At 43.5% G+C, this 20,846-nt stretch overlaps 2 protein-coding genes across 3 annotated transcripts; one reads left to right on the forward strand and one right to left on the reverse strand.

The window, feature by feature from the left end:
* The first annotated feature begins 2,079 nt into the window (after positions 1-2,079).
* On the forward strand, positions 2,080-14,689 carry LOC103480991 (zinc finger protein basonuclin-2). Its single transcript, XM_081599817.1, has 9 exons — positions 2,080-3,482; positions 3,866-4,176; positions 6,997-7,166; positions 7,243-7,308; positions 8,720-9,028; positions 9,093-9,630; positions 10,411-12,341; positions 12,748-12,823; positions 13,778-14,689. The coding sequence occupies exons 2-7, from the start codon at positions 4,023-4,025 to the stop codon at positions 10,962-10,964; spliced, it is 1,791 nt and encodes a 596-aa protein (XP_081455943.1). The 5' UTR covers positions 2,080-3,482; positions 3,866-4,022; the 3' UTR covers positions 10,965-12,341; positions 12,748-12,823; positions 13,778-14,689.
* Positions 14,690-16,218: 1,529 nt separating this feature from the next.
* LOC103480969 (uncharacterized) lies at positions 16,219-20,076 on the reverse strand. 2 transcript variants are annotated; one of them, XM_008436185.3, is made up of 4 exons: positions 19,974-20,076; positions 18,533-19,426; positions 18,110-18,227; positions 16,219-17,273 (listed from the first exon to the last, which is right to left on the reverse strand). In XM_008436185.3, exons 2-4 carry the CDS (start codon positions 19,093-19,095, stop codon positions 16,539-16,541), a joined length of 1,416 nt encoding a protein of 471 aa, XP_008434407.1. In that variant the 5' UTR covers positions 19,096-19,426; positions 19,974-20,076; the 3' UTR covers positions 16,219-16,538. The 2 variants fall into 2 exon arrangements, with proteins under 2 accessions (XP_008434407.1, XP_017165878.1); XM_017310389.2 differs by lacking the exon at positions 19,974-20,076 and having other exon boundaries at positions 18,533-19,529.
* Between the last annotated feature and the right edge of the window lie 770 nt (positions 20,077-20,846).

Consider the following 20,846-nt stretch of genomic DNA (forward strand, 5'->3'; position numbering starts at 1 on the left):
GGAGAGGGAGGCGACACACACGTCCCCGTCTGGACCGAGACAAGATTTTAGGTTGAAGTTTTTAAACGTCATGACCGAAAGAACGAGATCACGGATACAAGCGGCCGAAATGGGTTTCCTCCTCCGCAGGGTGGCTGGGCTCTCCCTTAGAGAGAGAAGCTCGGTCATCCGGGAGGGACTCAGAGTAGAGCCGCTGCTCCTCCACGTCGAGAGGAGCCAGTTGAGGCTCGGGCATCTGGTCAGGATGCCTCCTGGACGCCTCCCTGGTGAGGAGTTCAGGTCCCACCGGGAGGAGGGGAGACCCAGGACACGCTGGAGGGACGATGTCTCTCTATGGCCTGGGAACGCCTTGGGGTTCCTGGAGGAGCTGGAAGAGGCTGGAGAGGGAAGTCTGGGCCTCCCTTCTGATGGATGGATGGGTGGATGGATGGATGGATGGATGGATGGATGGATGGATGGATGGATGGATGGATGGATGGATGGATGGATGGATGGATGGATGGATGGATGGATGGATGGATGGAGGGAGGGATGGTTTTTAAATGCAAATTAAAACCCAAACAGACTCTAAAACTATGAATCAAGAGATGAGGATTTATAAAAACAAAAACAAACAAAGGTCAGGACAAATATTAAAAATAATTGTACTCCATTAGAGCAGGGGTGTCCAAAGTGTGGCCTGGGGGCCCTTTGCGGCCCTCAGGCTGATTTTGTGTGGCCCCAAACTTCAGATCAAAAGAGATGCAGATTAGACCCACATATGTAGATGCAGATTTTTAATTTGTAATCAGAGTAAAAACAAAATGTTACCAACATAAAATGTAAACTACAACACAAAGTATCACGAAATGTCAGTTTTTATCAGACATGTTTTCACTGTGAGGTGGAAACTTTAGCTCAGAGGAGGAGCTGCGTCTTGTAGGCGGGGCTAGACCCACCCAGGCGTTTTGCACAGCTTAATGGTTGCCATGGAGACTAAAGGATTTCTCAAACATGCCTGAAAGAATCAAAGCAAAACTCAGAGAGGATAACATTATAACACCTATTTATATAACTATTTGATATAATACTGCTCCTTTAAGAACATCAGAGTTTGTTTTACTATGAACCTGATTTAAGTGACAGGAAGTTTGTTGCACCTGACCCAGATACTCCGGTTCTGTCAGGAGAACCGGGCCAGAATGAAGTTTCTGAAGACAGAAGCTGTTCAGCAATCCTTCCTGACGGGGTTTAGATCATTATCAGAAGGTTTTAAAGTTCTCTCTGGCGATCCGTTCCTTTAAGGAAACCTAACAAATGTACAGAAAGACGATCCCGACCCGAAGAACCTGCCGACGCCCGGTCCCACCCACCAGGTGACCCGGCGCTGCGTTTGAAGCCCGACCCTCAGAGACGCTCTGATGCTGAACTGTGTCAGCGAGCGGCGGTGATTTCTGGCTAACGGGACGCGATATTCCAATTAGTGCTACATCAGAACAGGAAGGAGGTCTCCCGGCTCCCGGAGGACAGGAGGCCTGTCCAACAGCGCCTCTGTCTCCGTGTGAGTGTTTACCAGAGCGTTTCCAGGTCATCTCTTCTCGTTTCAGCACCAAAGTCTCTTTTCTGAGGACAGCAGGTTCAAATTACGGCAGATTTCACACAAACCGCTTCCTGCAGGAGCTGAATGTCAAGAAGCTAACAGCCAGAATCGTGTTTGGAGTAGGAAACTCCTGGGTCATGATTATCCCACCTCCACCTCTGGAACAGGCTGGAAAGTTTTCACACTGATGCTCGGTTCAATTTTACAAACTTTTGTTTGTATGTAGCAATTTTTTCAGGGTTCATCAGTTTATGAGATAATCTGAAAAATGGAGTCCTCTGCTTTCTCCCAGAGGAACAACCAATCAGAGCGCGGGGGCGGGTCTTAGCGCTGTCAGTCACAGTCTTGTTGGCGCTGCGAGATTTTCCCCAGATCCTGCTGTGAATGCTAGGCTAGTTAGCATAGCCACCAATGATGGCAGATAAATGGGTTTCTTGTAATGATACATTGTTTGTCCACCATTATTCATTTAGAAGTGAGTACATGAGGATGATTGACAGCGCTGAGACCCTCCTGGTTCTGATTGGTTGGTTTTGGAGCATTTCTTCAGATGGCTACAGCAGCTCAGGGAAGAAAGATCAACCTTTTCACAGATTACCGTATTTTCCGCACTATAAGGCTCCTAAAAACCTTCAGTTTCCTCAAAAGCCGGCAGTTTGCCTTATGACCCGGTGACCTTATATATGGACCAATATTGAGCCACAACAGGTCTGGCAACAGCCGCTGACTTCATTTTCGCCCGTAGAAGAAGAAGCGCGCGGTGCATGCTGGGATAGTTGTCAGAACGCTGGTTTGTTAATAAAGTTTGTCTGACCTACGACCTGATGATCAGGTCGTCTGCAGGTCATTCAGCACCACGTTCTCCACCAACAGAGAACGGTGACCATCGTCCGGCCCAGGAAGGCTCTCCTCGCCGACCGGAGTCGGGACTGTTTTGTTGACATTCCCTTTAGTGCAGCTCCATCTAGTGGACGCATAACGTAACTCCAGCCTCTCCTGCAGCGTCTGTTCCATGCGCCTTATAGTGCGGAAAATACGGTATGTCTCACACCTTCGCAACATGGCAACAGTTTTAACAAAAAATGTAGAAAACAGATTTTCCATAAAAGCCACAAGTTTTCAGCACGACGACCCGAAGCTGAGCCAGAACTCAGGATGAAGAACAAGATCAGGTTCAAAACAAACTGCAGACATTTAAACGTCTGCAGACATGAAGAGAGTTTCTGGAGGAAACGGCGCCATCTGGTTAATATCTGCATGATTTACTTTTAAACTACTTATTTTACTGTGTTTTCACCTCACAGTGCAAATAGCTGCATAATATTCATTAAAAACATGAAAAATGTGGGTTTTCTGAGACATTTGACCAGGAGTGGTGGTTGCGCTCTTATAGCTTTTCTAAATCCTGATCAGTTCAGACGCCGAGTCGTCATTTCAGGTCTCAGCAGGATGTTTCCCACCTTTAAATGTTTTCTACGTAACATCCCACGTCTCAAAACAAGGATTCCTACTGTTGACCTCAGAAGCATCAGCTGCTTTTCCTGTTGTTGACCTGAAATCTGGAGTTTTTTATTCAGTTATTTCATCTTTTTATGTTCGAATGTGAGTCAATATTTTCATCTGCAATCAAATCAAACGAGTCCAGTTATGTTTTCGTCTTTGTCCAATCGCGTTCAGCTGCAGGGAGGAGTCAGAGGAAAATAAAAAACCAGAACATGTACAAAGCTCAGATGAGAAAGAAAGGTCCAGAGAGGAAGAGGAGGAGGAGGAGGGAGCGACGAGGAAGAGGAGGAGGAAAGACGAGACGTTAAACTGCAGATTGCTCACCAAGCGAAAGAGAAAATCATTTATTTAACAAGAATTAGAAAGAAGCAGCTTTTCTTTTATCAGCAGAAACAAAAAGGTAGGATTTTAAAGTAATTTATGACAAATATCATTTTTTAAAACCTTCAAATTTAACTATTTTACTTTGAATTACATGATTTTTATTCCTCTGTTTCTACGTTTATTTCTAGATGAACTGAATTTTTGTCCTGCTAACATGAAAAAATATTAAATTAAAAAGAAATTTAATGTAAAAATGTAAGTTGGATTTTTTTTTTTTCATTTTCACTTTTTATAGTGAAATGACTCAAACACAGCAAACAGGTTTGATGAATAAAAATGTTACAGTGATCAACTAAATGTTTTATAGTGAAAGTAAAAATTCAAAATACTTTAATTCATTATTTTTGAATTGTTAACTGATTCTAGTCACGTTTATGTAACTGTAACTTTTCATTTCAGTTTTATTTTCCAGTTTTCTGCCGTTTTCCGGCTGATTTTCGTCGCTGCTCAGGTTCGATCGCTTCCGTTTCACTGCAGGATGAAGGTGTGAGGATGACTCCAGACGCTCAGGAGGGAAACGCTGCACAAAACACGTTTTACTGAAAACCATGTTGACATGCAGCATCTGATCGGAGGAGGACAGGAACCTGACCTCCGTGTCCGTCAGTCCGTCAGGTGCAGCGTTTCGAACTGCGCCTGCGCCTGTTTTAAACCCGGAAAGGTCAAGCTGAGGTCATGTGATCGCTGTGGACACGGCTGGGTGGAGCACGGTAAAAACACGCAGACTTTATCAATCAGCTGAGTTCATAGTGAAGGAAGGAACAACGTCACCAAGTTCAACAGAGACAGAACTTTTTATTTCCTGCTGATTTTATATGTTTGCTTTAAAAAAAATCCCTGCAATATTTACCCAGAATGCTTTACAGCACCAGAACATGATGATGGAAGTTATGAAGAGAGAAATATTCCCAGAGGCAGATTAGGTTGGATTATGGCTGTGAAACCTGGAGGACTTTAATTAGACCGTTGTGGACGGCTCGTCTGAAGCTCTTATTGTTATTCAGCTGCACATTTAAAATAAACACGTTGAGCAAAATTTTATTCCGAGGCTCCAATAATAATAAATAACAAAAAATATACAGTATTAACCCTTTCGTGCATAGTGGTCACTACAGTGGACAGCCGTCTAAAAGCCATGTTCTTGTGCTTCTTGTGGATTTTTATGTTATAAATGCACACAGACCACTGAGGTGGACACTAATGCATCATAAGATACACCATCAACTGCTGGACTTCAGCTGCAAATGCAGGAAATTATTTTTGTTAAATCCAACATGGCCGACCGACCCGGTCCCTCCATCATCAGATTAACCCCTAAAGAACAAAACTACTCATGTATTTGTCAAATAACAACTTTGTATTTGGGGAAAATTACAACTGATCACCTAAAAGAAATTAAATAAAATAAATTTTTACTAAAAAAAAGTTTTTCCAACCCTTTTTTTTATGCGTTAACAAAAAAATTTTGGGGAAAAAAAAATCCTGACACAGAGAATCCTAATTTCATTTCATTTATTTATTTATTTCGAACAGACATTAAAAACAGTAAAAAAAAAAAAAGAACAAGAAAACAAAATAGAATGAGACAAACTTAAGAAATAAAATGTAAAACAAATTATTTTGCCCATGTGACATGGAATTTTATATTTTCTGTTCGAAAAGCAGCAGGTAGAAGATGCATCTTATAATTTCCTGCCCCTTTTTATCAATGTTTTATCAATTAACTTTCAGAACATCAACAAGAGACAACTTGTTTCCATTTTTCATTATGTTTAACTATGTACAATTATTTTAAGTACTATTTATATAATCATTTACATTATAAACCACAGGTGTCAAACTCAAGGCCCGGGGGCCAAATCTGGCCCGCCGTAGCTTTTTATGTGGCCCTCTGGACTCCAAATTACATCAATAAGTCCGTCCAGTTTTTCACAAATCTGCAAAAATCACACAAAATCAACAAATTTCCACATTTTTTTACCTGATTTTACTGCAAATTTTCCTCAAAATTGGTCAAAAACGTTAAATCCGTAACTGATACAGCGAGTGATAAAGAGTCACATTTAACATTATATTAGCGTAAATACTGCAAAATAACAATTACAAATATTTCTTAATATTCACCACAAAATCTGTCATTTTGATTGCAAAAATAAACACTAAAAATAATCACAAATCCTGGAGGAACAGCTATTTATTGATATTTTAACAGTTTTATTGGTTTTATCAACAGATTCTGGTGCAACCGGCCCTTTAAGAACATTCAGATTTTTGATTCGGCCCAAAATAAAAATGAGTTTGACACCACTGTTATAAACTATTAAACATGTAGCATATTTTGAAATGAGTTCTGCTTTAATCAATTTTTTAAACTGGTTTACATTTGTAATTTTTTTGATCTCATCATTCAATCGATTCCAAACATTTACTCCACACACAGATAAACACAAACTCTTCCTGGTTGTTCTAATATGTTGTTTTTTAAAATATCCTTCACCTCTTAAATCATAACCCTCCTCCTCTCTGTCACCAAACGTTTCCTGTATATTGTGTGGAAGTTTTTCATTTCGGACCTTAAACATGAATTGTGTAGTTTTAAATTGGACCAGGTCCCAGAATTTCAGTGTATTTGATTTGATAAATAACTGGTTTGTGTTCCCAGTATCCCACTTTATGTAGTAATTCATGCATGAAAGGGTTAATATAAATATATACACTAAAAAAGATGAATGGAGTTTATTAGTCTGAAACCATTTGCTGTGTAAAGTTATGAGCGTGGGCTGCACTGTGGCGCAGTTGGTAGAGCTGTTGCCTTGCAGCAAGAAGGTTCTGGGTTCGATTCCCGGCCTGGGGTCTTTCTGCATGGAGTTTGCATGTTCTCCCTGTGCATGCGTGGGTTTTCTCCGGGTACTCCGGTTTCCTCCCACAGTCCAGAAACATGACTGTCAGGTTAATTGGCCTCTCCAAATTGCCCCTAGGTGTGAGTGTGTGTGTGCGTGGTTGTGTGTCCTGTGTGTCTCTGTGTTGTCCTGCGACAGACTGGCGACCTGTCCAGGTGACCCCGCCTCTCGCCCGAAATGTTGGCTGGAGATGGGCACCAGCACCCCTCCCGACCCCACTGAGGGAAAAAGGGTGCAAGAAAATGGATGGATGGAAGTTATGAGCGTCTGAAGCTGTTTGACTTCAGAACCGGATGCAGGAGTGAAAAACACGACGACGTCCTTCATCTACACACGACTCTGAGCTGAACGGCTCTGAGGACAAACCTCCAGAGAGTCTGAGCAGAACGTTCCGGTTCAGTCCCGGTTCTGTAGCGACGGTTGGTCCTGCAGCTGGTTCCGACTCGGAGGTGACACGGTTCAGGTGTTGCTGTCATCGTGTCGGCAGGAACATCTGGGTGAAACATCTGCGTCGTGCGAACGCGGATCAGGTGTTGTCAGGTTTATCGGGTCGGTTTCCTCCAACACCTGCTCCAGTCCTCCATGTTCCCTTCACACGTCTCTGACTCATCCGTTCATCCTCCCTCTCAGCTCTGGAGACGGTCCAGGCCGCTCCGCCGTCCGGCGCCGGCCCGGTGGAGGTGGCGCTGCCCGGGCTGGTGTTCGACCTGAGCTCCCTGGTTCTGTTCGGAGCGCAGGCCGTTCCCGTCCAGCTGAAGATCCTACTGGACCGGCTCTACAGCGTCCTGACTCCAGAGCAGGTCCGCCACCGTTTCCCCGGGTCAGCTGCTGTGGCCTGGTGCTGGTCGGGTTTGATGGGTTTGTTTTGCCTCCCAGGTGGGTCAGATTCTGAACGGTCTGGGCTGGAGTCTGGGTGATTACGTCCGCGGATACATGCTGCAGGTAAACCCAGTTCAATCTTCTGAAAACGGACACAAAGTTCTCACCTTTTATCCAACATGTTGGTTGATCCGCTTTGTAAACTCGGCTGAAGGTTCTGAAACGACCCACATCCCATAAAATGATAAAAACATCAACATTTAGTTTCCTCCTTCAGGGTTTTTATTCATTTAGGTTTTATAAATAAGACAAACCAGTCAAATCAACAGTAATTCACAGCTATTTTATCTGATTAAACATTCGGTGGATCTTATGATGTGCAGGTAAAATGCAGCTGAGACGTTTTTACTGATAAACAAAGAAAAATATAAATCGTCTGATCTTCAGCCAGTCATGGATACTTTATACTTTATTCCCTACTGGAGAGTCAAACATATGTCCCAGGCTTCATGTCCATCATGTCCATCATGTGAAGTGACCCAGGCTTCATGTCCATCATGTCCATCATGTGAAGTGACCCAGGCTTCATGTCCTTCATGTCCATCATGTGAAGTGACCCAGGCTTCATGTCCATCATGTCCATCATGTCCATCATGTGAAGTGACCCAGGCTTCATGTCCTTCATGTCCATCATGTCCATCATGTCCATCATGTGAAGTGACCCAGGCTTCATGTCCTTCATGTCCATCATGTCCATCATGTGAAGTGACCCAGGCTTCATGTCCTTCATGTCCATCATGTCCATCATGTCCATCATGTCCATCATGTGAAGTGACCCAGGCTTCATGTCCATCATGTCCATCATGTCCATCATGTGAAGTGACCCAGGCTTCATGTCCATCATGTCCATCATGTCCATCATGTGAAGTGACCCAGGCTTCATGTCCATCATGTCCATCATGTCCATCATGTGAAGTGACCCAGGCTTCATGTCCATCATGTCCATCATGTCCATCATGTGAAGTGACCCAGGCTTCATGTCCATCATGTCCATCATGTCCATCATGTGAAGTGACCCAGGCTTCATGTCCATCATGTCCATCATGTCCATCATGTGAAGTGACCCAGGCTTCATGTCCATCATGTCCATCATGTCCATCATGTGAAGTGACCCAGGCTTCATGTCCATCATGTCCATCATGTCCATCATGTGAAGTGACCCAGGCTTCATGTCCATCATGTCCATCATGTCCATCATGTCCATCATGTGAAGTGATCCAGGCTTCATGTCCATCATGTCCATCATGTGAAGTGACCCAGGCTTCATGTCCTTCATGTCCATCATGTGAAGTGATCCAGGCTTCATGTCCATCATGTCCATCATGTGAAGTGACCCAGGCTTCATGTCCATCATGTCCATCATGTCCATCATGTGAAGTGACCCAGGCTTCATGTCCATCATGTCCATCATGTCCATCATGTGACGTGACGGGTTTCGTTTCCAGAGTTGAGGCTAAGCTGCGTCTTCCTGCAGCGTCCCGGTGGCGAGGCGTTGGAGCGCTGGGACTCGGCCACCGCCCCGGAGCAGCTGCTGCTCCTCACACAGTTCCTGCGCTTCGGAGAGACTCGGCCCATCGTGGAGGAGATGATCCTGCAGCACCTGGAGGCTGAAGCGCTCCTGCCTGACCAGCAGCCAAACGCTCCGGTGAAAAACATCCAGTCTGGTTTGAGGGTTGGTTTCCTGACAGACGGCCGGCCGGCGGAGAGCAGAGACGTCCCAGGCGGCCAGTCGGTGCTCCTGCCGTTCCATTTCCCACAATCAGCCGTCTGCTGCTCAGCAAAGGTGATGATTCCTGTTCCTTCATGATCCGGAGCAGGTTTTAAATCTGCTCCTCCTGTTTCTGCAGGAAACTTTTCCTTCCCCTGAGCCTCAAACCGTCCTGCAGGGCTTCAGGAGGAACAAACTGGTTCAGAAACACGACAGGCATCGATGTGGGGAAGGCCACGGCTCGGTCCGGCAGAGATCAGAACCGGCCTCATCCATGAAAACCGACCCAGATGAGTCAAATCCGTCGCCGTGGCAACAGAGCCCCATCCTCCACCACGACCGGGTTTTCCTCCAGAAGAGACTGATCCAGGAGAAAACTGCTTCCTTTTCCTCTTCCTTGAACTTCTCACTTCCACCTTCCTCCCTGATGTGCTCTCCACTCCCCTCCTCTTCCTCCTCTTCCTCCTCTCGCCTTCCTGAAACGCTTCCCTCCTTCTCCTCCTCTTTCCTCAGGCCTCTTCACTCCTTTTCTTCCCCTCTCCTCCCCGTTGCGTCGCCGTGTTCGTCCCTCCATCCTCTCCCGTCTCCCCTCTGCTCCTTCCCTTCCCTCCTGGCGGCCGGAGGTCGGAAGGGCAGGGTCAGCTGTGGCGTCTGTGGGAAAAGCTTCTATGACAAAGGTGAGCAAACGTGACCTGAAGGTGAAAACCAGACCAAATGAGGTCAAAGGTCAGCTCCATTCATGGTGGAACGATGTATGAAAGAGCTTCACTGGTAACATATGTCATTACAAACATCCCAAAACTCAGCATGAAATCTTTAAAGTGATTACAAGATTATTTAACAGAATAATTATAATGTCATAATCTGTCCTAAGTCCTGGTTATTGGTAAAGATGCTTAGAGCTGCAGACTGTAACTTTTATAAAATAGATTTTATAAAATCTATTTTATAAAATAGACATATTTGTTAAAATGTTGTGAGTTTATGAGACAGATAATCTGTGAAAACATCGATTTTTCCATCTCCTCCTTGAAAACAACCAATCAGAGCCAGGAGGCGGGGCTTAGTGCTATCAATCAAACTCATGTACTCGCTTCTAAATGTGATGACTTACTATCAGTGTCTATGCTAACTAGCATAGCATTCATGACAGGCTGTGCTAGCTGCAGCGTACCACTGAGGATGAGAAGCACCTGATGTAGGATGATTGACAGCGTTAAGACCCGCCTCCTAGCTTTGATTGGTTGCTTCTAGTTAGCACTGGGAGAAGGAAGAGGAGTTCAATGTTTTCTCAGATTGTCTCATATCAGGTTGTCACAACATGATGACAGCGTCAACAAATATGTAAATAAATAAAAGTTCTGTGAGTAGAACTGAACAAAACATCCGGACGTGTTTGTGCTAAGCTAAATAAAATAATCGATGCTAACAGCGTTTCGTTTGCTGTGTTTGGACAGGAACCCTGAAGATCCACTACAACGCCGTCCACCTGAAGATCAAACACCGCTGCACCGTTCTGGGCTGCTCCATGGTGTTCAGCTCCCTGCGCAGCCGCAACCGGCACAGCGCCAACCCGAACCCGCGGCTGCACACGGCCGGCAGCCGAGACGCTCAGCCGTACCGAAACACGCCGTGTGGACAGAGCAGCGCTCACGCTCCAACACAGAGACACCGAGAGAAACAGGAAACACAGGGAGGCAGGAACGGTGACTCCTTTCACAACGCGCCTCAGGAAGCCGCCTCCCCGACTCCGCCTCTCATTCCTACAGCTCCGCCCTCAGGGGCCTTCACGCCCTCAGGGGCCTTCACGCCCTCAGGGGCCTTCACGCCCTCAGGGGCCTTCACGCCCTCTGGGGCCTTCCCGTCTTCACTTACCGACCTGCAGACTGGTCAGCACTGTTGGCAGGAGAATCAGTCCTTACCACAGAAGAAGAAACCCAGGAAGTCAAGCATGCCACTGAAAATAGAAAGAGAGATTACTGAAAGCAGCAAACATGAAGGCGAGAGCTGAAAGACTGAAATCTTGTTTTCAGTAATAAAAAATGGAGCTTCAGTATGTCACAGCTTTGAAATGATTCTGAATTCACACATTTTTGCACTTTTACAAATATGTTGTACTTTGTGTCCACTGGCTGTATTTATTTACTTGTAATTATTCAATGATAAACTTCATATATCACACCTGAAACTCATTTTATAAACCTTTCTTCAAATTACCAACTGCTAATTAAATTTAGGACTTAATCATCATCATACCTTGTTGTTACCATGGCTACCATCAAATGCTGTCAGCAACCTTTGTGTCTGAACTGAGTTTGTTCACAAATGCATCAGCAAATAAAACCTAATTATCAGTGATTGTTGTTTTAGCTCGACCAATTAAGCTCCTCCGTCTCCCAGATTTCATCAAATCTATTTTTAAACATTGTTAGTGATGCTGATGTTCTTAGTAGGAAGAGGGGCCTCTAAAGCAGATTCTGCCTCAGGCCCCATACAACCATGGGCCGGCCCTGCATGACGAGCTAGAACCGCTGCTGCGCATCTTCAGGCCCGGCGGCATTGAGGACCATATATAGATATAGATCTATATATATCTATATCTATATATGTTTTTCAGCCGACAATTTCCAGCTTCAGAGATTCAGCAGCTGAGATCGAGTCCAAAATCCGATGTGAGATTCATCCGTGCTGCAGTGAATCTGTCTCTCTTTATAGATTCTCCCTCTTCTTCCTCACATCGTGTCTTTAGGAAACTTTCAAAACAAAAACGGAAGATTTGGGATGTATCTTACTTTTGACAGAGTGAGAGAATTACATATAAATAATAGTCTTTACCACCTGTGTAAACTTTGCTGGTGAATGTTATAACACATAAGTTTTATAATATGTGTTACATTGTTTCATTTCTAATATAGGCTCTTGTGTCAGATAATCTAAGTCAATGTTAGAGAATAATTAATTTTTTAGATTTACAGAATCTCAGTTATCCTTCATAGCGGCTGAACCCGTATTACACCGAGCACTGTAGCTAATATTAGCTGGTATCTCACCAGTGGACATAAATACAGTAAAGTAATATTCTAATCACAAAATATACACAATAATGTGTCCATCTTACTTGTGAAATGTTGTCTGTGGAGCCTCACATCAATAGTCCATCGATCCGAACAGCAAAGTAAGAGGGAGTACCGCTCCAAGATGGCCGCCGTATTTCCTGCGCCGGAGCAGCCAATGCAGGGTCTACTCTTACATTATGTCTATGCGGAGACCTGCTGCTGCTGTGCGGAGCTACGCAGGTGTGTTAGATTCATGGCAACAAAACGCAAAGAACTTCCCGTAGTTTCCCCCCAAACTAACCGACTGAGTTCAGTAAAGCTGTTGGATGCAGGTAAAGTTAGCTAACAGATGACTAGCTAATAACAATACAGCACCATGAGTTTGCTAACAAGTAGCTTATAGGCTACTTATGTTCAATAGTGGGTAGTACTTGTTACATTTGAGTAACTTTTTAGGAAAACAATGTATTTATAAGGGTAGTTTTACTGCACTGTACCTTTTTATTTTGTTTGAGTGATATTATTATTATTATTGCTAAAACTGGGATCTCTGCTGAGGTCTACCTGCACTGCAAACTGCAGCTCTGCACCAAGCAGGACAACACCTGCGTCAAGGTGCAGCTTCTCTGAGTCTCACTCACCTCAGGATGCTGGATGCTAACACGCTATGAGAGACAGAGTTTAGCTCCGAGCTTCGACAGTCACTGAAATGCAGACCTGTCTGTCCTTCACTCCCAGACGTGTGATGGAGCTCGGATCCGTCAGGTCCAGAGATGAAGCAGTGGCCTTCGTCAGCATGGCCTGGACTGCCTAGGTAAGACTGTAAATTATTACCGTTCATCCATCCATCCTTTAGTGTTCACCTCAGAGGGGGCCAATGGGTCAGTAGCTTCCACTCGCCACTAGGGGCAGCGCCGTGTCGTCTAGTTCATGGGAACACCGGTGGATGTTTTGATTCGGTTGCAGGAACATGAAAATTAAAAGCTAAAACACTGACAGTCTTACCTAGGCAGACTGTCAGTCTACCTGTCAGTCTACCTAGGCTGACAGGTAGACTGACAGGTAGACTGACATCCATTGATTGACATCAGCGGATGTCAATCACATCTAATGTGATGTCAATGGACATCACATCCATTGGTGTGATGTCCATTGATGTGATGTCAATGGTCATCACATCCATTGATGTGATGTCTCACATCAATGGATGTGAGACATCACATCAATGGATGTGATGTCCATTGATGTGAGACATCACATCCATTGATGTGATGTCTCACATCCATTGTTGTGATGTCCATGGAAATCACATCCATTGATGTGATGTCCATTGATGTGAGACATCACATCAATGGATGTGATGTCCATTGATGTGATGTCTCACATCCATTGATGTGATGTCTCACATCCATTGATGTGATGTCCATTGATGTGAGACATCACATCAATGGATGTGATGTCTCACATCCATTGATGTGATGTCCATTGATGTGAGACATCACATCCATTGATGTGAGACATCACATCAATGGAGACAGAATAAAAATGGACAAAGTTCCTGATCGATGGGAAGAAGCTCAGGCTTTAACTTTTTACAGTTTTTTTTGTTGTTGAGCATTTTAAAGAATTTCCTCAGTTTATCACATAATGTTTGAGTTATTAAAATATGAGGGTAAATACTTTTCAACATCTTATAAAGCTGATGTTCAGTTGAACCGCAGCAGTTTGTGAGGTCAAGGTTCAAACTTTGGTCCTGTTGTGTTTTCAGGTGGACCTCCAGCCTCCATGAAGATCCCAGTCTGTGGAGCGGTTCTGATCCAGACCCGGGATGTGATGAGGAAATCTCAGCGGCTCTACTGCTGAGACTTTCTTTGTTTTAGTCAAATCTGGTGAAGGGAAGGGAGTGAAACACCAAAATAATCAGAGTTTATGCTTAGAGTCTCTGTTTCCTCCTGGAGACCAAATGTTGGAGTAGGCTTTAGAGTCGGGTCAAAGGTCACAGATGTGTGGGAACAGCAAGAAATCGAATCAAAGGAACCTTTTAATTCTCACTTTTGAATCACTGCAGCCTCGTTTCTCATTTCATAATGAGCTTTAATAGTTTAAAACATAAATGTCTCATTCAGGACTGTACAATGAGAGGCAGGAATTTGATTCCATATCCAACTTAATTAGTAATGAAAATATTTTCCAGGGATTGGTGGATGTTACTGAGTGTGTTGTTCTAATGACATTTACAGAAACATCCAGACCTGATGTTAGTTTTTAACATCAGTAAAATTATCAGGTTGAATTTTTTATTTCAGAAAGTTAAAGCAGTTTTAACTCTTACAAATGTAAAATGGAGCACTTCCCCCTCTGGTGGCTACAACTTGTATTACATACAGAAATAACAATATGTCTTATTCTTCTAAGATCAGACAGAAACGTTGTTGAGGGCAACTAAATGATGGACCTCTGTAGTTTTTATTCAGCCTTTGGATGGATTGTTGTTTGGTTTTGATGTTGGAGATCTGATGTGACGACATCAAGATCAGCACTTTTGATTTCTAGTCAATAAAATATTAGATTATTAATCAAACATTTTCATTTTTTCATTGAAATCCTGTAAACTTCTCTGATGAAGGTGATCAAAGTTGTAATTCATGTTTTAATCAGCAAATAAACATTAACAATAAAAGTCTGTATTTGGTATTTTATGCATATTGAATATCCAGAACCAAACTGTCGGTTATTTATGTATTAACTTACAAAAGGCATTTGGTTTACAACCTAATAAAAAGTCTGTATTACAAAAAGTTTTGGTGAAATTTGATCATTTTGATAAATTTAGATGAAACTGATTGTGTCTTTAAGGTCAAACTTGTGTAATTTATAATCTCTAGCCAAGTGTCTAAATAAGTGGTCCCCAAGCTACGGCCCGCGGGCCGGATTCGGCCCGCCGCCACATTTGGTCCGGCCAATACCAGAGAGCATTCAGATTTTTTTTCATATATTGTATTTTCCGGTTTATATGTGGATTTTTCTTCAACCACCAGGGGGCTCTTTAGCACTTTTTCTGTTACAAACTGACTCCGGCCCCCCACCAGAAAAGGGAAAAGTTATGTGGCCCTCACAGGAAAAAGTTTGGGGACCCCTGGTCTAAATAATCCAAATCCCTCAGAGTTCAGACATCGAGGTTTTCAGAGGCCAATCAGCTGATCCAGACCTGAAAACGTTACTCTGTTGCCATGGTTACCCATGACAACAGGAAGTCCTTCCAGCTGCTCAGCATCCAGAACCAGAGCAGATGTCCCATCACAAATCTGGAAATGGGACCATTGCACTCCAGAACTGAAGGGGGCGCAATTTCCATTGTGTTCCAGTATCTGTAAAAGTCCATTTAAAAAATACATTTAGAAAGTAATTTATCTAGCAGTAAAACAAGTTTTTAACACTTTATTTCTGTTCTTGATGAAGATATTCTGCTTGCAGATGACAAAAGATTAGAATATTACATCAGATTAAGTATTGATCTGCCACCAGCAGAGTGTCTGGGTGTGCACTGAAGAGGAACATCTTCATTTGCAGAGTTTGCAGTTTTCCTTTGACATGGATCCCAAAATTCAGACGTCAACACGAGACCAGAGCTGATGACCTCATGACCTGCTGCGACGAGCAAGAACAACCTTCGAGATTTAGGGGAGGGTCATGTGAGAGGTCACAGTACTGCTGAAGCTCTGACCGAGCGAATAATCAGGTTCTGATGTGGAGCTTCAGCCAGCAGAATACGCCCGCCGCTGTAATGTGAGTTATTCACCTGGTGGGGGAGCAATTCACCCCGAGGCCCAAGGGTCAGGAGCCCCCCGACCTCCTGATGGTCGTATTTACGACCCCATCATTCAGCTTGGTTGGAATAAAATGCCCAAATGTGAAACATTACATTCTTGCAGATGTCGGATGAAAACCTCCAGCTTCCTGCTGCTCATGTGGAGGAACATCTGTTTGACACGCAAGTTCAAAACATAACCAGACGGAAACGAGTGACCACTTCAACATTTTCACGCACAAGTACCTCAATGAGACGCGCAGCACTTAAAATGAGACATTCTCACTCTGTAATAGTATACAATACATAAAATAAATTCATTTAAATTTGTGCTATAATCAGCACTGTCCTGTAATTTAGGTTTGTTGCCAGGTTTTCATAAAAACAAGTTTACTGCCATGTATTGTTGCCTTCACGTTTATTCATGAAATGTGACAGCGACCAGTCAGTACATGAGAAAAATGCTGCTGTGGTTTTACATCAGTCTGAGAAAGATACTCAACAAGTACAGGAAAAAGGCAAATTATACAAATTAAACTTTGCCAACATGTTCATGAATGATCACTTGGGTCACTGTCCTGCATCCTGAGGGCGTTTCCTGGCTGCTCCTCTTCTTCAGCTGGTTTCAGTTAACAGGCCTTTTCTGACGTGGGAACTCCTGAACCACCTGAGGATGGGAAACGCTCTCCTCTGCTGAGAACTGCACAGCCGCTCCCTTTCTTTAGAGCGGTTTGTTTTGGTAGTTGACTAGCAGGCAGGCCACTGTAAACAGTTTATTAATGTTTCCGACCACAGATAAAGGGATAACAGAATCAAACAGTTTGTTTTCTTTAACTCTCCGGGTCGCCCGCTCAACGCGAACGCGCAGACGGGCGACTTTCTGTGCCTGCAGGACGTTTTGAGACGCCATCTGTGGTTTTGTGCCGAGAAAAGGTGGACGGTACACCTTACACTTCACGAGGTCAGAGGTCAGGAATCCTTTTCCCACCATGACGGCCATGTCTTCAGTAAGACGGTCAGCCAAGCCCGACCTCATAAACAGCTCCGTGTCACTGACTGACCCCTCATAGAGTGAAGACACAAAGGTCACGGCACCGTGGGGAGCCACTCCCATCAGACCTCTCATTACGCACTGAGTCTTGGATTTGGAGGACATCTCAGTGTGGAGGAGAGCAGAAGCAGGAGTTTGGCATCTGAGCTCAGAGCATCCAACTATCACCCGAGTATCTGGAAAATCTCTGAAGTCCTCCGGGAGCTGAGCTCGGACGGCGTCTGCATCGATCCAGATGCACAAAGAACCCAGGAGAGAGTACAAATAATCGGCCCACGAACAAATAATGCGGCTTGCAGTGGAAGGTTGAATCTGGAACCGGTTTGCTAGGTCTCCTTCCTGCAGACCTGCAGCCAGGTACATCAGGAACAGGAGCAGCTCGTCGATGGGCTGCAAGGAATCCCTCTGGAAAAAGAAGAGGCAACAGCAGACAAACATTTAAAATACAAATATACACTTTTATTTACTACTTATTTATTATAAAAACAAAGAAAACAAGTAACCAGTAGAACACAGGTGTCAAACTCAAGGCCCGGGGGCCAAATCTGGCCCGCCGTAGCTTTTTATGTGGCCCTCTGGACTCCAAATTACATCAATAAGTCCTTCCAGTTTTTCACAAATCTGCAAAAATCACACAAAATCAACAAATTTCCACATTTTTTTCCCTGATTTTACTGCAAATTTTCTCAAAATTGGTCAAAAACATTAAATCCGTAACTGATACAGCGAGTGATAAAGAGTCACATTTAACATTATATTAGCGTAAATACTGTAAAATAACAATTACAAATATTTCTTAATATTCACCACAAAATCTGTCATTTTGATTGCAAAAATAAACACTAAAATAATCACAAATCCTGGAGGAACAGCTATTTATTGATATTTTAACAGTTTTATTGGTTTTATCAATAGATTCTGGTGCAACCGGCCCTTTAAGAACATTCAGATTTTTGATTCGGCCCAAAATAAAAATGAGTTTGACACCACTGCAGTAGAACAACAGACATGAACAAAAGGATTATCTTTCCACCACTTTTCTGTTTGAAAGGAGCAGGAAGTAGCAAACACTTTTTATCTCAACTTAATGAAATACATCACTGAACCACTCGATTATCAGAAATATATAACTGAAAACAAAATGTCTGGAGATGTTCTTGTGTAATCTGTGGTAAAACGCCCGTTTCCTGCCGTGTCGCGGTGTGTGTGTGTGTGTGCTGTGGGAAGCTGCAGATACGAACCGTGTGTGTTGATCTGACTTCGCTGCTTCCCTCAGCGGCTCCTGATGAACGAATCATTTTATGGACAGACGGTTCAACGAGCCTCCAAAACATCAGGAAGAGACGATAACTCTCAAACCTGTTGGTCCAGAAACGCAGAAACGGGAGATTATTTCACTAAGAAGAGCCGAGAACTGATCTACTTCAAAAGAACGAATGTTAGTTATTGTATACTAAATTTTGCATTATTAATGCTAAATAATTTTTGCATTATTAGAAATAATGCAAAAATACTTCCAGTAACATTATATAATGCTTGTTTTCACTTTAAAACAATAACAAGTGAGACTTTAATGAACTGTAAGCGTGTTTACTGTATTTTTGGGTTAAAATATAGCAACCAAAATGAAAAATAAAATAATAATTTGCGGTGTTTCAGCTCACCTGGTGTAGAACCGGATGTCGTCATCGGACCCTGCGAACCTTTGTAATCCAAAACTGGATGGGATTTTCGGTTCCTTTAAGGCGTTCATTTCCTCTTTTAACGTCTCGTTTTCATTTACTGCCGTGTCCAGGTCGGCCGGTTCCGGGACAGAGCAGTAATCATGATCCAGGAGGCTGAATCCCACGGCCGGGTCAGCTGGGTCGGGCCTCCTCTGCGGCTCCCCCGGACCGGCCGTGGGGGGCGCGACGCTCTGGTGGCTCCAGGGAAACAGCACAGGGACGGCTCCTCTGTTCACCATCCGTCTGCCCCCGGCAGCTTTAGGCTGAAGCAGCTGATCCGGAGTGAAGTGAAGGCTGCACACTTTGCTGTGCAGCGTTAGCTTCAACTTGTCCCGCCGAATACTTACGAGCCACTGCCTTCTCAGCTCAAGGTCCCTTGGAAATCCGTGAAAACTTAACAGGCCGTTATATTTGGAGGAGGCTGTGCACTGAGGGACGCAGCAGTGCTCATGGTACTGCTTCGTCTGCTTCTGAAATACCACTTTCTCTTTCCTAGCAGTCATGGCTCCTCTAAACGGAAACAAGGAAGTCGCATTTCGCTCTTGCGGATGTGACGTCGCGCCGTGCGCGTGGCGTCACATCCGTGGCTCAGGCGGAGAAAAAGCCTCCTGGTGTAAAGATATGAGCTACGACAGTTAGTCGGTTTTCTGTGAGGTTTTTTTAATCCGGTGAGATTTTTAATTCTGCAGCGGGCAGAAACGCTTCGTCTCAACAGACTCCAGCTCGGTTCTGGTCCGGTCCAAACGGTGACCGGTGACACCGGCCTGCCGGCTGCTGCTCTGCCCGGCAGAGAGGCGCCCTGCCCGGGTTCTGCTGCGGCGCTGATCCGGTCAACTGCAAAACAAACAACCCAAAAATCCACCTATAAATAAAACCGATTTTAAGACAGCCATATGTTTCATCCACAGCACAATGTAGTTTTAGAATAATTTAGAGAAAGTAACATTTAATATTTTATAATCTAGGGTTGAAGAAAATCATGTTAAGCTTTGAAAATGTAAATTTATCTCATGCCAGTTTATCTAGTGCGGTTTTAAAATAATTTAGAGAAACTGTGAATATGTATTAAAACTACATCCCTGATACAGTTTTTATCCCAATAACTAAACTGGCTTGATGCTGAACTGTTTCTCCAGCCCGGAGTTTTATGGAGAGTCAATAGTGCCAAATGACAATAAAATAATGATTTAAATGTGTCAATTAAACAATTAAAACTCTCCTCTCTCCATAGATCCTGGGTCTTTAGATCCATCTTTAAATAATATAAGTTTATTCATAAATTGCTTACTGAAAAATGTACAATAAAGAATCTGAAATATGTTTAATGTTCGTTTTGGATTAAATTTAAATTCAAATCATGAACTTCCCGAACGAACTGAACTTTATCTCCTGGTCAGGATCCAGAGCTGCAGATCATCACCATGTTGAGGAGGAGAAATGGATCCGAACGGAGAGGCTGTGGGACCGGATAATTCCTGGAGCGAGGCTCAAACTCTGCTGCCTGGTTCTGAGGAGAGGACGGGATGCAGGCCCACATTTCAGGACCAAGAACCGTTTGGAGAAAGAGAATAAAATAATCCAGCAGGGATCAGATGAAGGTGTTTACCATGTTTCCAGCAGGTTCTGGACCTTCAGAACCAGCTGGTCTGGACTCCAGGTCAGCCACATTCAGCAGCTGCTTGACCAAGAACCAGACGGAGAACCCGAGTCCTTGAGAGCCGCTAATGGGTCTGAGCGTCCATGAAAATAATAAAACGAGTTATAAAACGGAAAGCTGCTTTCAGCTCACTGACCATCTGAAGCCACGCAGAGACCCGAACTGATTGGTTGATCCAAACCAACCAATCAGCAGAAGCTGCAGCCTCTCATTACATTCATATGAAAATGCATCGATAAGAACAGGAAAAACGAAATATTTATGCATTTCTTGTCAAAAATGCACGTAAGAAGAAAAGGTTGAAGAAAATGTGTTAAAAATAAATGAAAAATAAAATGTTTTAATTTCTGCTTTTATTCTTAATTATGTCAGTTTTGGTTCTCCATAGTTGGTCCCCTAATCATTGAAAAATACTTGATTAATATTGAATAGTTATTATTATTATTATTATTATTATTATTATTATTATTATTATTATTATACCTGCAAATAGAAGTTTGGATTTGCAGCAGATTAATATTCAGAGTTTTATGCAAACATTATGCAGATTCATCCCTCTCTCTCTCTCTCTCTCTCTCTCTCTCTCTCTCTCTCTCT

Source organism: Poecilia reticulata, chromosome 18 (assembly GCF_904066995.2).
Source record: "Poecilia reticulata chromosome 18, P_reticulata-male-v2, whole genome shotgun sequence".
NCBI classification, from domain to species: Eukaryota; Metazoa; Chordata; class Actinopteri; order Cyprinodontiformes; family Poeciliidae; genus Poecilia; species Poecilia reticulata.

Excerpts from the sequence above, each read along its gene's own strand:
- LOC103480991 (XM_081599817.1), top strand. The coding sequence starts at position 4,023 with ATGCAGCATCTGATCGGAGGAGGACAGGAACCTGACCTCCGTGTCCGT. Across the intron at positions 7,309-8,719 it reads TCCGCGGATACATGCTGCAG|CGTCCCGGTGGCGAGGCGTT; the intron begins GTAAACCCAGTT and ends GTCTTCCTGCAG. Across the intron at positions 9,029-9,092 it reads CCGTCTGCTGCTCAGCAAAG|GAAACTTTTCCTTCCCCTGA; the intron begins GTGATGATTCCT and ends CTGTTTCTGCAG.
- LOC103480969 (XM_008436185.3), bottom strand. The coding sequence starts at position 19,095 with ATGACTGCTAGGAAAGAGAAAGTGGTATTTCAGAAGCAGACGAAGCAG. Across the intron at positions 18,228-18,532 it reads GACATCCGGTTCTACACCAG|GTTTGAGAGTTATCGTCTCT; the intron begins GTGAGCTGAAAC and ends CTGGACCAACAG. Across the intron at positions 17,274-18,109 it reads AAGTCAGATCAACACACACG|AGGGATTCCTTGCAGCCCAT; the intron begins GTTCGTATCTGC and ends TTCTTTTTCCAG.